The sequence below is a fragment of the Sebastes umbrosus genome, chromosome 23 (assembly GCF_015220745.1).
Source record: "Sebastes umbrosus isolate fSebUmb1 chromosome 23, fSebUmb1.pri, whole genome shotgun sequence".
Classification (NCBI taxonomy): domain Eukaryota; kingdom Metazoa; phylum Chordata; class Actinopteri; order Perciformes; family Sebastidae; genus Sebastes; species Sebastes umbrosus.
The window spans coordinates 13,252,728-13,269,161 of NC_051291.1; the positions used below are offsets into that span (position 1 = coordinate 13,252,728).

Sequence of the window (16,434 nt, forward strand, 5' to 3'; positions counted from 1 at the left end):
CCTTCATGTAGAGGAAAAGGCTAAGAGGATTCAGCTGGTCCCCAAGCACAGTGTGTGCCTGTGTCTTTGCACTCTTTCCAGGGTATGCTTATCAGGGTGGACGACGGTGAAGTTGCAATTCCATCACACACACACACACACACACACACACACACACACACACACAAACGCGTTAAGCACAAGGTCGCCCTCGTAAACGAGTTGGGCCGATAAAGCGGCGAGCAGGTTCCTCCCTTCCCCTCATCTCTCCATCTCTATTCAAGCCCCATCTATCTCTCTCGTCACCGCCGATGGTGCGGATGCGTTTATGTGGGTCGCTCTGTTCACCTTCAGGCTATAATTCACGATTTTTTCAAGGAACAAAAGCCGCCCGACTGTGACACTGACACACACAAACAGGCTGAGCGGTACTTTATTTGCAAACTGCTGCAAAAGCTGATCCTCACCCGCGTGACACTAATTAACCGACAGTAAATGTAGACAGACTATTGTGAGCAGGGGGAATTTATGGTCAGCGCTCAATAATAGAAACTACAATTAACGGCATTAGGCTTCACAAGGTGGATTTCAAGGTCAAACTTTAAATTACAAGTTTAATCGCTATTTATTTAATCTCTGCTGCTGTATTTAACCAAGCGTGACACATCCAGCATCAACACAGAAACACAACTATTGTTCAAATGTGACTCATGGCAAGGAGACTTGAAACTGTAAAAATGGATTGTATAGCAAAGGTGTACAACTTTCAATCAGCGGGCAACTTACGGGACTGAAAAGTGAAGCCAATGTGGAAGTGCTTTAAGCTTGCATTCTTTCTAATAGCCAGCAGGGGGCGACTCCTCTGGTTGCAAAAAAGAAGTAAAAATGAGCCTACTTCTCACTTGATTTATTACCTCAGTAAACATTGTAAACATGAGTTTATGGTCTCAGTCGCTAGTTTCAAGTTTTCTTCAATACAGCATGATGTTCATTTAGGAAATTATGGTCCCATTTAGAGTCAAATAGACCATAAAGCAGGGGATGCTCTGGTCTGGGAGTTGTCTATTTTTTTTTTTTTGTCTTAAAACTTTAACCCTTTCACAGCGTGTTTTCTGTTCATGAAAGTTAATTGTAAAATTTTAGTCACCTTTAAAATATCTTGTTCAGTGTTCGGGTGTACTCAGCTCCACCCTATTGTGTCAATTGTGGTTGCAAAAAACAACAACATCGTGATGACCAAAGACCAAGATGACGACGACCAAAGACCAAGATGACGACGACCAAAGACCAAGATGGCGACGGCCAAAATGCTGAACTCAAGGCTTCAAAACGGCAGTCAACAAACCAATGGATGACGTCACGGTGACTACGTGCACTTATTATATACAGTCTATGCCAGTGGTTCCCAAACTGGGGGGTGGGACCCCTAAGGGGGGCCCAGAGTTATAAATAGTAATGATGCATGCTCTGCACTGAGCTGGAAAATATGTCTATCTCTAAAGGGGAGCAGAAAAGGTTTGGTAACCGCTGGTCTATGCCATCGACACAGACACACAACTATTGCTCAATTATGACTCATGTCCAGGATGAGAGACTTGAAACTGGAAAAAAAATGGATTGTACTTTCAATAAATTAATTTCTGAGCTCCACTCAGGTTTGTATCAACATCAATAATGATAAATGCGCAGATTAGGGCGCATCTGTGATTGTCTTGTCTTTTCCAATTGACAACTGAGCAACACAATTTACAATTTCAAAACATCTTTATCTGCCAATGAGGATTTCATTTTAGTGCAATGTTGGAATAATTAAAAGCCCCATCTGGGTCATATCACTCAAATACAAAAAACATAATTGTATGTTACTGTTGGTTACACTATCAGTAGAATTAGGTATGATTATGACGGTAAAATCATTAAATATTTCTGGTATGGATGTAGTCCCGGCTGGTCCACACTGCTGCAGTTATGAATGGATGGGGACAGATCCTGTCTGTGGCTATAAAGCAGCAGTAATGTGGGGATATGGGGCTGCCTTCTGCACTCATGGTTTGTTTAACTACAGTATGTGGTGGGAGAAAAGGACCCGAGGGGCAGTTCACCGTCCCCACCGTCTGTCTGTCTCGCTGACCAGGAAACCACACCATGCATTATTCATTATGTGTACTCATATTCGCTATCTCTCTCCCGCATACACACACACAGTTTGCATGTGTGTGAGAAAGAAGTCAAAAATAGACGCAAAAAGCAACATACAGTATTGCATGTCGACAAAGCAGGCCAATACGAACGACAGAATGTGAGGCAAGTGTGTGAAAGAGAGGGAGGGGGGGAGGAAGAGACATGGTCAAAGCAGTACTTGTATAATCGGCCTCATGCCAAAATAATTCAAGCGTGATCGGAAATCAATGCGAGAGCATGGAAGCTGTGGAGAAATCCGATGCCTTCCCGCGGCCCTGAAAGGCAAAATAAGACGTATAAAAGAGGCTCAAATGCATGAAGGATGCTTTCTGTGTGCCTCTATGTGTGTGTGAAGAATGCTAAATGAATTGATCGCGAGGTTGCCACAGATGTGCGCGGCGGCAGATGGAAGAAAAAGATAACACTTCAATTATCCAACTGCCACATTGTGCCCATTTATACTTGTTGTAGTGGTACTATAAGAAATTACCACACGGGGAACAGAAAGCAAAAAATCCTCTTGATATTACAAAAAGGTTGTTGGATGTGTTAGCGTTCAATTAAAACGCTCACCAAGAAACAAGTTATTAAAGCAGAGAGCTCTAAGATCTGTCGAGGCGGGCGTTCGGCACAGTGACTCATCGACGCTCCACAACACAGCCTCCTGCAGGTCTGAAGCCAGCCCTGTGCCAAACCCCCACCTATGGCAGCCTGGCGCAAGCAGTGTGAGCGTCACAAGGTGGGGTAAGGTCGGTGCGGGGGACCCGTGTTGAGCATGTCTAGGGCCAGGTTTGGGACGTGGGGGAGCAACGTGAAAGCCACATGACACCGAAAAACCGACACAGAGAGAGAGAGGTAAGTGTCTGTTAGAACTATGGCAATTATGTTAAAATGTTAATTCAATTGTGTCTTGTTATTTTCGCCTGATTACTGCAATTAACATTTGTCATTATTAGCATATTATTTCCTCTCAACTACAGCTGAAATTTGAGGTGAAATGAAGTGTTTCTAAAGTGTTGTTTTCAAAGGATGACTTCCACTATAAACTATCTATCAAACTTGAAAGTAGTAACTCGACCGTGGCTGCTATTGCGTCGACTGAAAATATAATTTCATACTAAATACACTGTTGAAAAGTTTTCAGAGACTTGGAACAATAATAACTGGCTACTACTACACCCCATTTGTCACTTTTCTCTCAGGTGCAGTCAAATGTAGAATAATACATCACAGTTTAGTTTCTTAAAACAAGCGGTTATATATATTTTGTATGGCTCAAATGTAAACACATTATTAGAAATCATCCTTACTAAACTTTATAAACTTTGGGTTTTAAATATAAAAATAAATGAAATGAAAATGTTTAGGAAAAAACATCGTGACATACCCGAGACAATGACATAATATAAGCTATACGAGCATTTTTGTGTGCGAGAGAGTAATTGTTTGAGAGTAGGCAGTCAGGGCAGTGCGGCAGATGAGGGACCACCCAGACTGAATGAGGTCAACAGGCCTGACAGTTTACGTAGGTGGATCAGCACAGCGCATATTACTGTCCACTTAGGCCTGCTCTCGTACCTGCTCAATCAAACACTCCATCTCTGCTTCACCCTCTTTCTGCATTCTTGCTTCCTCTCCCGCCTTGATGATCAGTTTTATAATATAGACAACAACGGTTCCAATCAACGGTCTGTTCTGTGATGATTAAAGAGGACATATCGTGCTCATTTTCAGGTTCATATTTGTTTTTGGGGTTTCTACTAGAACATGTTTACATGGTTTAATGTTCAAAAAACACATTATTTTCCTCCCACTGTCGGTCTGATTATACCTGTGTTCACCCTCTGTCTGAAACGCTCCGTTTTAGCGCCTGTCTCTTTAAGAGCCCCTCGAGAAAAAGCCCAGTCTGCTCTGATTGGCTTGTGAGAAAAATATGAAAAATGTGTGTTTTCTGATCTAGGCAGACCACAAAAAACTGACTGGGTTGTCTTATTTCACAGTTTGTGTGTTGGTAAGCACTCCAGATACCCAAATGTACTGTATATGTACAAGCACTGAAAAAGTGAGTTTTTCATATGTCCCCTTTAATACAAAATTTAAAAAAAGGTTCAGAGCGGATTAGTCAAACCTATACAGCATACTCCAAGATAAAATATTACAAACACCACTAATGGATGCAACTGTATTTTCAAAATGTGAAATTACGTTAAAACCGCCAGAAGCTAAAATTCAATATCTGAAGTGGTGAATATTTTCATTTAAATAAACATCTATTAAGTCACTATCTATAGCCAAATGAGGTAACAACGGTGATGAAGCCTATAGCCCACTGATGAAAATACTTATATAATATACAGTATTTGCAGTATTATGAACTGGGTGTCTGTGATGACATTGTACATAGAAATATCATTTTTATATTCCGTTTCTATGCTCAAGCATCAACAAAAAGACTCCAGGCTGCTAAACTCTGAGCTCAACTCCATTGTTTTCACTCAAAATACAAATTCGACATCAACCAGGACTGAAATCCTAAGGATTGACACTTTAAAAAAGAGATTTTTCCACCCTGAGATCAACTATTTTTTAAGCAGAGGTCTTAAATAGTTCTAATTTTAAGGTATGATGTGCCTTACTTTGACGCCAGCATCACACCGTCACCGTCACATTTTTCATTTTTGCAGCCCTCACAATTTGGAATGACGCTTATTAAACCCACAATATTTTTAATGAGCCGTTGGGAACAGTTTAAATGTTATTTCACTGACTTGTGTGTTTTTATTAACTAACACTACACCGCTAATTATGTCCCCGTCTCCAGCTGACTCATCCTGGATAAGCGCGTCAATGCGGTAAAATTCTTCCATCCTCCTCCCTCCTGGTTAGGCGTTTGAAGTTGTCACCCAAAAGCGAAAAGGAAAAAATCAACAGAGAGCCTCAGTGACTGAGACTCTGAATGGATGTTTTTTTTTTTTTTTTGTCAATGGAAGGTGGGAGGTGAGAGAAAATTAAAAGGAAGACATCAAAAAAAAATAAAAGGGAAATGTCTGGGGAGGGGTGTTTACCAATGTGTTATTTTTTTTCCTCAGAATTCTGTGCTGCTGTTTCGGTTCCACGCTGGGAACGGGAGCAGTGTCTGTCAGAGATTAACGCAACGCAGAGGGAGCGGGGAGAAGAGAGAGAGAGAGAGAGGCAGACAGACAGAGAAAGAGAAGAAGAAGGAAGGGAGAGAGGGAAGGGATGAAGGGAAAACAGAGCAGATAAACACAAAAGTGATTTATGAAAAGAGGGAGTCTGAAAGTGAGAGAAATCTTTTGAAAAGCGTCAGCGAATCACCAGAGAGACACAGAGGGAATGAGCGGTGGTGGTGGTGGTGGAGTTGGTGGTGGTGGTGGTTATAAATAGAGGAGACAGAAACCAGGGCCTCTCCCCTCGCTGGATGCCACATTAATTATGCGCGTCTGCATCAGGAGAAATTAAGACACGGCTGCGTGGCAGTTTAGAGAGAGAAATTGAGGATGGAGGAGATAGGGGGAGAAATGGCAGGCGAGGAGGGAGAGAGCTAATGTCAGTCAGAGATTTAAAACTGGACACCAAAGACGACGAGGGAGGCACAAAGGAGAAAAGGCTATTAGTGAAAGACCAAAACCGGCGGCACAAAAGCGAGAAGCGTGCTCATGCCGGCACCCAAACTCACTTTCAAAAGGAGACGAGAAAGAGAGAAGAGCTAATTACAGAGTAGTGAAATGCAGAAGTGTGCGGACCATTGAGTCAACATGTCATCAAATCAACAAAAAGCCCTACAAAATGGCTGTCGAGCAGCGTAAAGCGAGAGAAATATTTTCATGAATGCGAATAAATACGCCACCGAAACCCTAATCAAATGTTATTCACGTGAGGCCATCTTCTTGCGCGTCTTAAAAACAAAAAAGCTCCTGCAATCAGATGCTATTCAGAGACGAATCAACAGCAGAATCTTATGCTAATGAAATCAAATGATCCATATTCACGCTGGAGTGTGACACATCTTAATAACCCCTCTCAGTCGCGCTCGCTGTGCCGTACGGGGGAGAGGGAGTGACGGAGGGAAAGGATGGGATCGAGGGGAACAGAACATTTCTTCCTCTCCGTCCCACATCACGGCTTTTATTCTGATACTCGTCTCTCGTTGGGGCTTCTGTACTTCCTCTCACCTTTTCCACTCTGGTTACAACTCTCTCCTGTTTCAGTGTCAGGGGTTGGATAACATTACGCTATCATGTGACTCTTTTCCAGCTAGATGTGTGTGTGTTTTAGAGCCGTCACTTATTTTGCTTTTTTCCTTCTTAACAACCAGATGAATGACGATAATTCAATATTATTACACGGCTTTGTTGACTACTCGATCTTGATTGGTCAATCACAGCGTTCTACAGAGTGTTATTTCTTTATAGCAGACCGTTGCTATGTATAACAGACCGTTGCTATGGACGCAGTTCTGATGTCGGACTCTGGAGGACTGTTTTCGTGTCAAATTATTGATTTATTAAGTTTAATAAGCGGGATAATGTACAGCTAGCGGGTCATTGTTGTGAAATTAACCCCTTCAGGGGCGATGCAAGGCGGCACCTGTCTGGGTTTATTTCACAACAATGACCGGCTCGCTGTACATTATCCCGCCTCGTCTTTCAATGGAATTGTATTGTGTTGAAATCATATATCGAGATATCGCAATACACAATTACATCGTCTAAATTGATAACAAGCACATACTTCTGATCAAACTCCGTTAAATCGAACTATTGTCTTAATCTGATTCCTCTGTTTTTGTGTACATGCATGTAAACATGGTCAGCATACAGCTGGAAATATCTATTCTTTTTTTTTTCTCTATGATTTCACTTGAAACTTTTATGTTCATTTTGCATTTTAATTAAATGAGAAAATACTTTTCATTTGTCAAGTATTTAATTCATACAGGAGTATAAAAAATAGGCTTTACCATGTGGTTATTTGATATTGACTATTTATCTACTGAATTACCAGAAGCCATGCTATATCGTGATATACATCGTTATCTAGATATGAAATGACCTGTATCGTAATAGAAGATTTTGGCCATATCGCCCAGCACTAAATGAATGATTTTGCCTTTTTTTTTTTGGACATATGACAGCTCTCGTGTGAACGCTTAACTTGTTATCTACTCGAACGTGTCCGTTTGAGAGTGAGAGCGTGTTTGTGTTCATATTAGCCCGTAACAGCAGGTCAGTGCAGTGCAGCCAGCCAGCCAACCATCCATCCAGCCCCCGCACTGGGCTCAGGACTCATTATATGGCTCAGTCCTGCCTGCTAGCTACCCACCTACCTGTGAAAAAAACTTGCTGACACCACCGGTGACTGGCAAGGGAGAGAATGTGTGAGAAAGTGTGTGCGTCAGAGTGTGTGCGTATGGATGGACGAGAGAGGTTATGTGCGTGATAACTTCATTTAATCTGCGCACGTATCGGAAAGACTGAGGAGAGCGTGGCGAAGCATGTGTACAAGTTTTATAAATCTGATTAATTATGCATATATGTGCATCTGTAAAAAAGATAAAAATTCACATCAAGATGTCAGCGCTAGAGAACCTCTCTGCTATGCACTGACTCATGGGAGGGAGGTTCGCATCCCTGTCAATCAAAATCCCCCTGTTGCTCGCATCAATTATTCCACAGCCGAAGCTTTCTTGATCCAACCTATACTTCTGGCTCGCACCGCACACACACATTCACACTCCAACACTAGTCCACCTCCAACGCCGGCCAAGGCTACATTTCCATGACAATTAAACACCGGAGGACAGCGGAGTCAGCCACCCTACGCAGAAAAAAAGCCCTTTAAAACGGCGATAGGAATGGAGAGGGGGAGTTAAAGCGAGCAGGAGAGAGGGAGAGTGTGGCCGGGATAAGTGGTGGCAGGATTATAGCTAGTTCCATTATGGTTTTGGTCCGTTCACTGCTTCTTATAAAAACCTATTAGCATGTGAATGAACAGGCACACAGTGGAGTTTTTCTAAAGCCCAGGAGCACTGATCCACTATCAGGTGAGCTTTCCATAAACTGGGAGTAAGCGGGGGGGGAGGACGGTGAGAGAGTGTGTGTGTTTTGGGGGTTAGCCTGCTTGATTGTGACCTGACTTCTGTCTGGATTTTTGTTGAGATTTCACAGCACTCAAAGTACAAGTACAGCGCTTTAAACGCTGTAGTAAAGATCATTTGGCAGTAAACAATTTAATCAGCTTATTAAAGTAAGTGATTTGTTTCTGACGTCAAGTGTCAAACCAAATGTCAAACTGTCTGATTGCATAAAAACTTTTTTTTTTTAGAGTTGTTCCATTACCGATAGCAGTATCGTAAATCATCCGATACCGCCCAATACAGGATCAGGTATCCGCGAGTACGCCAGTCTATGCACCGATTTGATCACCATAATTTATTTACCCAGAAAAAATTAAACTTGTTTAACCAGAAATCAATTCTTCTTCGCCGCACCAAGACAGTAGCCTTCACTGTGCTGTCACCCCGGATGTATCATGGCTGCCACTGGCAACTACTGTTCTAAAGCAGCAACAGCGACGTGACGTCAGCAAACAACAACAGTGCGGTGCTAGTGGAGAGTGTAACGGAAGTCAGAGCGAGGAAAATGTCAGACATTTTGCAATATTTCACAGTGGAAAATCCAACAAGCTGTTTAATAATAATAATAACAATAACTAATATTATTCTTTTATCACGCTGGTATCTGATCTCGGTATCGGCTAATACTGCAATTTCACGTATCGGAATCAGAGAGGAAACATCTCTACATTTTTTACTCATATTTTATGCATATGGTGGTGTGTTCTTTATACTAGGACAGTTTTCCTTCCTAAAATTGAATTAAAACAATTTATCGCCTTGCTTACAGTATCCTCGGAATATATTGAAATGTAAACTCTGTATCATGATACGTATTGTACCGCCACATTCTTGCCAATACACAGCCCTAGTTTGGGGTAGATTTCTCTAGTGGAAAAATGTGGATGTCTGTCTGACGTTTTTTGGGGAAAAATCATCCAAACAAGAGACACCCTGTCTTAACAACAAAAAGATGAAATACTGTCTTTTAAATATTGTGTTTACGTAAGTTAATGACAAATTGCCTGGGGAATCAAATCAAATGTGAGTATAATTCCTTCCTTTTCTCTTTACTTTTAATAAACAAATGAAATTAAAGAAATTCTAATATGTGTTGCTCAAATAAAATGGGCTTTGATCAATGTGGCACGAGAAATTGCACAAAACCAAAGCCAGAACGCCTGATGGAAATTTGTTTTCTAGCCAAAGTAGCTTCTCTGGTTATCAGTAACTGTATAATAGACATTATTCTTCTTCTTGCATATCTGAACCAAGATGATCTTTCACTCAAAGCAGACTAAACTTGGGACTGTGAGTGTGAAAATAAAAAAATGCAGCAGCAATGTGGGTGCCAAATTAGCCGAACACCCAGAGTTAGCGACCTGGGAACGGGCATTGAAACACAAGGAAAATGATGAAACTTGCTTACCTCTCTTTGCAGCACCAGCTCTTTGGTGAACAGCATGGCCTCTTCACTGAATGGCTCGGCCACCTGCATCCCTCCGGGCATATTCCTGGAACTGCGTGGACATTCAATACCTGGAAAAAGATGACACAATTGCGTTAGAGTTAAAAAAGGTCAGCACAGCGGCTAATCTCAGTCAGATGTCCAGAATAGTTTAAACATTTTAAGTCCAGGACAACATAACTGAATCTATTGGTCAAATGAAATGCAAAAATACTGTGGGCATTCATATAAATATCCACTCGTCAGTGACTAGATTTCTACAATTTTCAGGACCTCTATTGCTACGAACATCTGATGCCACATCGAGCCTCCGTCTCATCCCTCTTAATAGGTCAAGGTCAAAGTCGCTCAGCCCCGCTGTTTCATAAAGGTGCGTCCGTGGCACGGCACAGATTAACCAGCAACACTATCATCAGCACTCACTGGATAATTGGTCACCAAGGGGTCAATCCTGAGTACGTAAAGTGCTCCTGTATGAGCGGTTTCAACTGGAAAAAACAGCTGGAATCTGCGTCTTTGAGACCCCTGCGCTAGATTTTCAGAGGCTTTTCTGGTAGAGTTCAGGTAGGAATGGATAAGCTTCAGGGCATAGGTTGGAGGAAGGGGGAAAGAGGAATGAGTGCGTATATAAAAGGCACTGTGAGACTGTACGATTTCATGTTTTAAAAAAATATATACTGTGATAAAAGGAGGTGTATGCAAGAAAGGTATAGGCATAAGAGAGAATTTCTGTGTTTGAAGATGAATGTGGCTGCGAGGGAAGAGAGAGTTGATCTTACCCGTACAGAAACTTTAAGTTCTGTCTTCACACACTATGAATTTTGCATGTGCGGCCTCTATTGCAGGATAGCATAACGAGCTTCAATCGCTTCTTTTGTCTCTTATGCCCCCGAGGGCTTGATATACTACAGTATATGTTCACGAGGCAGCGTAGATATCAGATGGTCACGTCATCGTAAAGACAACTCTGGCTTTGAAAATTACTTCTTCTTCCATGAAAGTTTGGCATGTTCTCCCCATGTTTCCCCCGGGTTTCCTCTGACTGGTGATGCATTCGGGTTTCCCACCGAGAGAATGCTGCTGAGCAGTGATGGAAGAAAAATAAAGCGCTTGGAATAAATGTGTGCGCTCAAGAAAGTATTAGGTGAGGTGTTCTTTAGATAACATTACATACTGTACATAGAGCCTTAATGTTGCAAGAGTTTTTCTTCCCAAATAAGAATAATAGGGCTGTCAATCGATTCAAATATTTAATCATCAACCGCATGATTGTCCATGGTGAATTGTAATTAATCGCAAATTAATTGCACATTTTTTATCTGTTCAAAATGTGAATGTTTTTTTCAAGTATTTGATACTCTTATCAACATGGAAGTGGGTAAATTTACTTGCTTTATGCAAATGTATGTATATATTTATTATTGGAAATCAATTAACAACACAAAACAATGACAAATATTGTGCAGAAACCCTCACAGGTACTGCATTTAGCATAAAGAAATATGCTCAAATCATAACATGGCAAACTGAAGCCTAACAGGCAACAACAGCTGTCAGTGTGTCAGTGTGCTGACTTGACTATGACTTGCCCCAAAACTGCATGTGATTATCATAAAGTGGGCATGTCTGTAAAGTGGAGACTCGTGGGTACCCGTAGATCCCATTTTTATTAATATATCTTGAGGTCAGAGGTCAAGGGACCCCTTGACATGGCATGACATGGCTGGAACCAATGGATTCCTTACTTTTTCTAGTTTCATATGATGTCACTATCTTCACTCTAGCTTTAAAACTGAGCCCGCTACAACCTAAAAATCACAAGATGCATTAAAGATCAGCGTATTCACACTGGCAGAGGAGGGAAAATGACCCAAGAAAGGCAAAATGAGGACACAGGACGGTCAGCACCAAATGAAAACCCGTCAAGTCAACCTTTTGTAAGACATAAATGTCTTCAGTAGACGGCAGGGAGCATTAAAACCAATTTGACGTGCTAATTTTAGTTTTGCACTTAACCATTTGCACCTTATCACTCTCAGCTGTAATATTCTGCAAAACGGTGATAAACCTCACAAAAATAAAGTGATTTAATAAAGAACTGCTTTAGATAACCCACAAACATGTAGAGAAAAATGTTATTGTAAACGTCAGTCTGTACTCTATCATATTATGGTTAGATATTTTTTGATTGTAGGGTATTCTATTCAGTATCCTACTACATTCAAACATTTAATAAAATACAATAAAAAAGCTTCTTGAAGAGCAGCGAGGAGAAGGAGGAGGAGGAGGAGGAGGAAGAAGAAAAGACACTGATGGCCAAGATCATCTGAAAGTATTTATAGAAGTGGACCAGGACAGGGCTTCCACGTGGGACTCCGGGGCTACAACGGTGCCAGAATAAAGAGAAGAGGACGGACGAGGGATGCAGAATAAAGGAAGAGGAAAGGACAATAGAGAAAAAAAGACAACGGGAGGGTAAATACGGCACACGCTTCGCAAAAATTGGTGTATGAAGTAATAACAGAGACACAGATGAGTTGGCCGGAGCTATGTTAAGAGCTGGAACTGTGTTTTTCTAACATAATCCGCAGAAATAAAAATGACATTACATTAATTTAGCTGATGCTTTTATCCAAAGCGACTTACAGTAAGTGCATTCAACCACGTGGATACAACCCAAAACTTGCGAGAATCGTGACTACTTATGCATGTACTCATGTTTCACTTTATAGCACATACAGTACAATGTCTCAAAGGTCTTTTCAGGCCCACATGAGCAACGATTTTTAATCCAGCACAAGCTCTCTTAAAAGACAAAAACATCCCAAAAAAAACGTAATACGCAAAGAAAAAGTAATAGGATTATAAACCCCAAAAATGTGGTTTTAATAGGTCCAATTTGAATGAAATAATCCTATATAAAGTAAGTCTGAGACATAAGCCCATATCTGCAGTCAAATGCACACAGGCATGCTCTCCTAAAATGATCTACAGCTTTCCTAACCGCACTCAATATCCTCACACACGTACTGTACTGTAGTCTCCTCCCTGCAGCATTTAAACCAAGCCAGGGAGTCACTTAGCTCAGCCAATTTTAAACCTGCACCACCATACATAACTCACGCCCGACACCGAGATAAACATCTGGGTCAAACTACAGGATATCCATCTTATCTGATCGCAGAGATAAACAAGACATACGCTGATTACTACTGACATCACACTACACACACACAGGAAGCTGGAGTACAGCGTGATGCACGTGGTGTTCCTCACACTGGCCCTGAAGCGCACGCCCACACGTCAATCCACCATCCAACACATCAATCACCGATCATTTGGTCTACAATACGTGGATATAAGATTTTAAAAAAATGTGTTGTCAGGCTATGGTGACGGAGCTGAAAACAGAGTCAGCAAAGACTTTAACAAAAGAATGCACAACTGAACGAACAGATTAAAGAATCGATTGTGTGTCGTTCCCAAAATTCTGCAACCCGACTCCTAAAAAGACGACAAGCTATCAACCGTTTCATTTAACAATGCTGTAAGTTTTGTATCACTTCTTCCCCTCCTTCCCCTCTGTAGAGCTCAGCCTCAGAGACGGGTGGGGAGGCCCTGTGGAGAACATAATATACCATTTTAATCTGTGATTCTGGGTGAGCTGTGTGCCTGGTGAAATACTGCCTGCCCCCTTAGCTCAAACACACAAACACTGTATCCTCCTCCTCACCCCAAAAACCGTCAGTTCCTCTGTCAACAATTGTCCTCTTCATAAATCCCTGTCTTTCTTCCACAATCATTCTCCATATCAAACACAAAAGCAGTGTTAGATACAAAATAAAATGTGTATCCTTTTAAGCCTCTGCCCACCACCTCTAGCCTTTGTGGCTGATACTGAGGAGGGGAAAATGCAGTGAAACAGAAAATCACAAATGTGTTGGTTGCACTAAATCAAAAGCATTAGAACCTTAACCTGTCACTTTTACACTTTGGTTTTAGCACAGAGTAAATAAATGAGGTACAACGTGTAATGCTATGTTCACAATAAGGGCAACAAAAGCCACAAAACGGCCAGTTACATAGCACTGGAAACTGGCTAACGGCATTGTTTTGGATGGAACGGAACAGGGTGAAACAAAAACATAGGATTGGTTGATGCTTCACCACATCATTGGAGTGCTGAAGACAGCTGAGACCAGCTCAACTTTATTTGTAGCGCATCAATTGTCGGGCTTCAGTTTGTAGCTTCAGGTCACAGGTTTCTATTGAAAAGGACTAGCATTAATCAGTGTGTGGCCTGTGGCGATCTGCCATTCAAAGTCTATGGAAAGCTGTGGTGGCTGCTCCCGAGGCTCAGTGAACTACAGCCAGTTTGATTCTGTGGCAAATTTGGGCGGATATGAGAGGTATATATCAATTTTCTCCTCTGACTCTCAGCAAAAGAAAGAATATGTGTGTTTCCTCAAAATGTCAAACTCTTCCTTTAACTGTTGTTTCATAATCTAACTGCCATGCTATTTCACCGGAGTACTTGTAAGAGTAATCTAATACTCTCCTAGCCATTAAGATGCACTAGTAAGTGCCGTGCAAATATACCAGTGACACATGGACTCTTTTCAGCGGAGGAGGACTGGTCTCCATTCTAGTCCTCAGGAACCAAAACCTAATTGGATGAATTCATATGCATTCGTTTTCTGGCGAGCAGTTTATTTCTAATACATTTTCCATACCCTGAAACGGAATGTGTTTTCAGATGACCCAACATATAGCGGGGAACAGGATGGAGTCGACCTCTCCTCCTCCACTAACCAAGCCCGAGATAATGAGCTTCATCTTGCAGAAAACGGGGTCTGGAGGGAGAAATGCGGCGGTGTGTGTGCGGCTGCTGTGTCATTAGTGTCATCGCTGCAGATTTTGCAAACATACATCATGTCGCAAACTCCTATTCTAATAATGTGCATATTGATTAGCCTCTGACTCTTTTTTTTTTTTTCGCTCATAACCTGCCAGACGCTTTGTGCTCTCGCTTTGGCATGTCTGCAGGTATAAATGGATACTTGCAGGACACAGTCAGCTCACTCTGAATTCCATTAGTGTCCATCTTTTTTAATATTATTAAGTCACTAATGCTTGATTTTTGACAGGCTGTTGACAGGACATAATTAGCACTACGACAGGCAAACAAACACAGACCTAAAAGCTGAGGATGTGTGTGAGTGTGTGCTATTTCAGCTCTAATACTTATTTCCTCCATCACCCATTTAAATGGGTTTGCCATCTTATCAAATGTTTCCGTCCTTCCTTGTGTGAATATCTCTCTCTCTCTCTCTGGGTACGAGCCAAGCAGGAAGTTCAGCAGTGGGTGAAAGATGCAGGTTGGCAAGACATAGAGGTTAGAGAGGGTGAACGAGAGGCAGACGAGGGGAGCACGCTGTTAGGGAAAAGCCAAGGATTGTTTGACTATCCCTCTCTTTTATCCTCTCAATCCATCCCTCCGTCGCGCCATTATCTCACCGCGGCTCTAATGTAAAGCCTCATTACCTCAGACGGGGCTTCGGCAAACGCTACGGCCTTTCCTCCAGAGCACACAACAGGGCCGAGGAAATGCTTTAAATATTATATTTGTTATATTTCATATGTAAAAAAATAAATAAAGCATGAATGAGCACTGTTTTGAATTTCAGCATCTTTTTTCAAGGACATGGTCCTTTAAATCTTTTACTACCCTGTGGCATACTCCGTTGTCTATGCATAGCTGGTTGGATAATGCAATCCAAATAATGAGGTGGAGGATTAAAGCTGCAGTCGGTAACTTTGAGCAAAGTTGATAAAATGTTTTTTTTTTTTTTTTTTAAAGGGTCACTATATCCTGACAGTAGTGCATGAGACAGATAATCTGTGAAAAAAATTCATGTTCCTCTGTGTCCTCCGGTGCTCTTAATGGCATTTGCAAGTTTTCACAGTGGAGGAAAACAACCAATCAGAGCCAAGGAGTCTCGACAGCAGCTGTCGATCACTACAATAATAGGGGCCCAGACATTTTTCAATCTTTCAGAGGATGTAGCAGGCTCAGTTTTAAAGCTAGAGTGAAGTTATCATCATATGAAACTAGAAAAAACCTAAGGAATCCATTGGTACCAACCATGTCATACTAGCTTGTCGCGAAGGAGGTTAAATAGTGCTCCAAAATGTCCTAAATTTTGGCAAGGACAAACTGGCATGGCGATTTTCACCGGGGTCCCTTGACCTATGACCTCAAGATATGTGAATGAAAATGGGTTCTATGGGTACCCACGAGTCTCCCCTTTACAGACATGCCCACTTTATGATAATCACATGCAGTTTTGGGCAAAAACCATGCAGTTTTTTACATGCAGTATAAATGTGTTATTTTTGCCTATTCTAAAATAGTGTATTTCTGATGTGTTTCTTTATACTATGACAGTAATGCAAAAAAATGCAATATATATCGCCTTGCGTACAGTCATCAATATATTGCAATATATTGAATTGTTACCCCAGTATCATGATATGTATCGTAGCGCCAGATTCTTGCCAATACACACAAATAACCTTTTATCATATTAATTCAAAGTTACCGACTGCAGCTTTAAGGAAGTTTTCTTGCATGCCCTGATACACTGAAGCACATATTACCTTCACTAGA

At 41.5% G+C, this 16,434-nt stretch overlaps 1 protein-coding gene across 3 annotated transcripts in view; it reads right to left on the reverse strand.

Moving 5' to 3' along the window:
* The window catches only part of snd1 (staphylococcal nuclease and tudor domain containing 1), a 220,349-nt gene that overhangs the window by 129,741 nt on the left and 74,174 nt on the right, over positions 1-16,434 (reverse strand). For 2 of the 3 annotated variants that reach the window (XM_037760706.1, XM_037760707.1), the window contains exon 16: positions 9,726-9,835. In XM_037760706.1, coding sequence (XP_037616634.1) covers positions 9,726-9,835 — 110 coding nt within the window. Of the gene's footprint in view, positions 1-2,699; positions 2,940-9,725; positions 9,836-16,434 lie in introns of those variants that run through there. The other variant, XM_037760708.1, reaches the window with a different exon arrangement.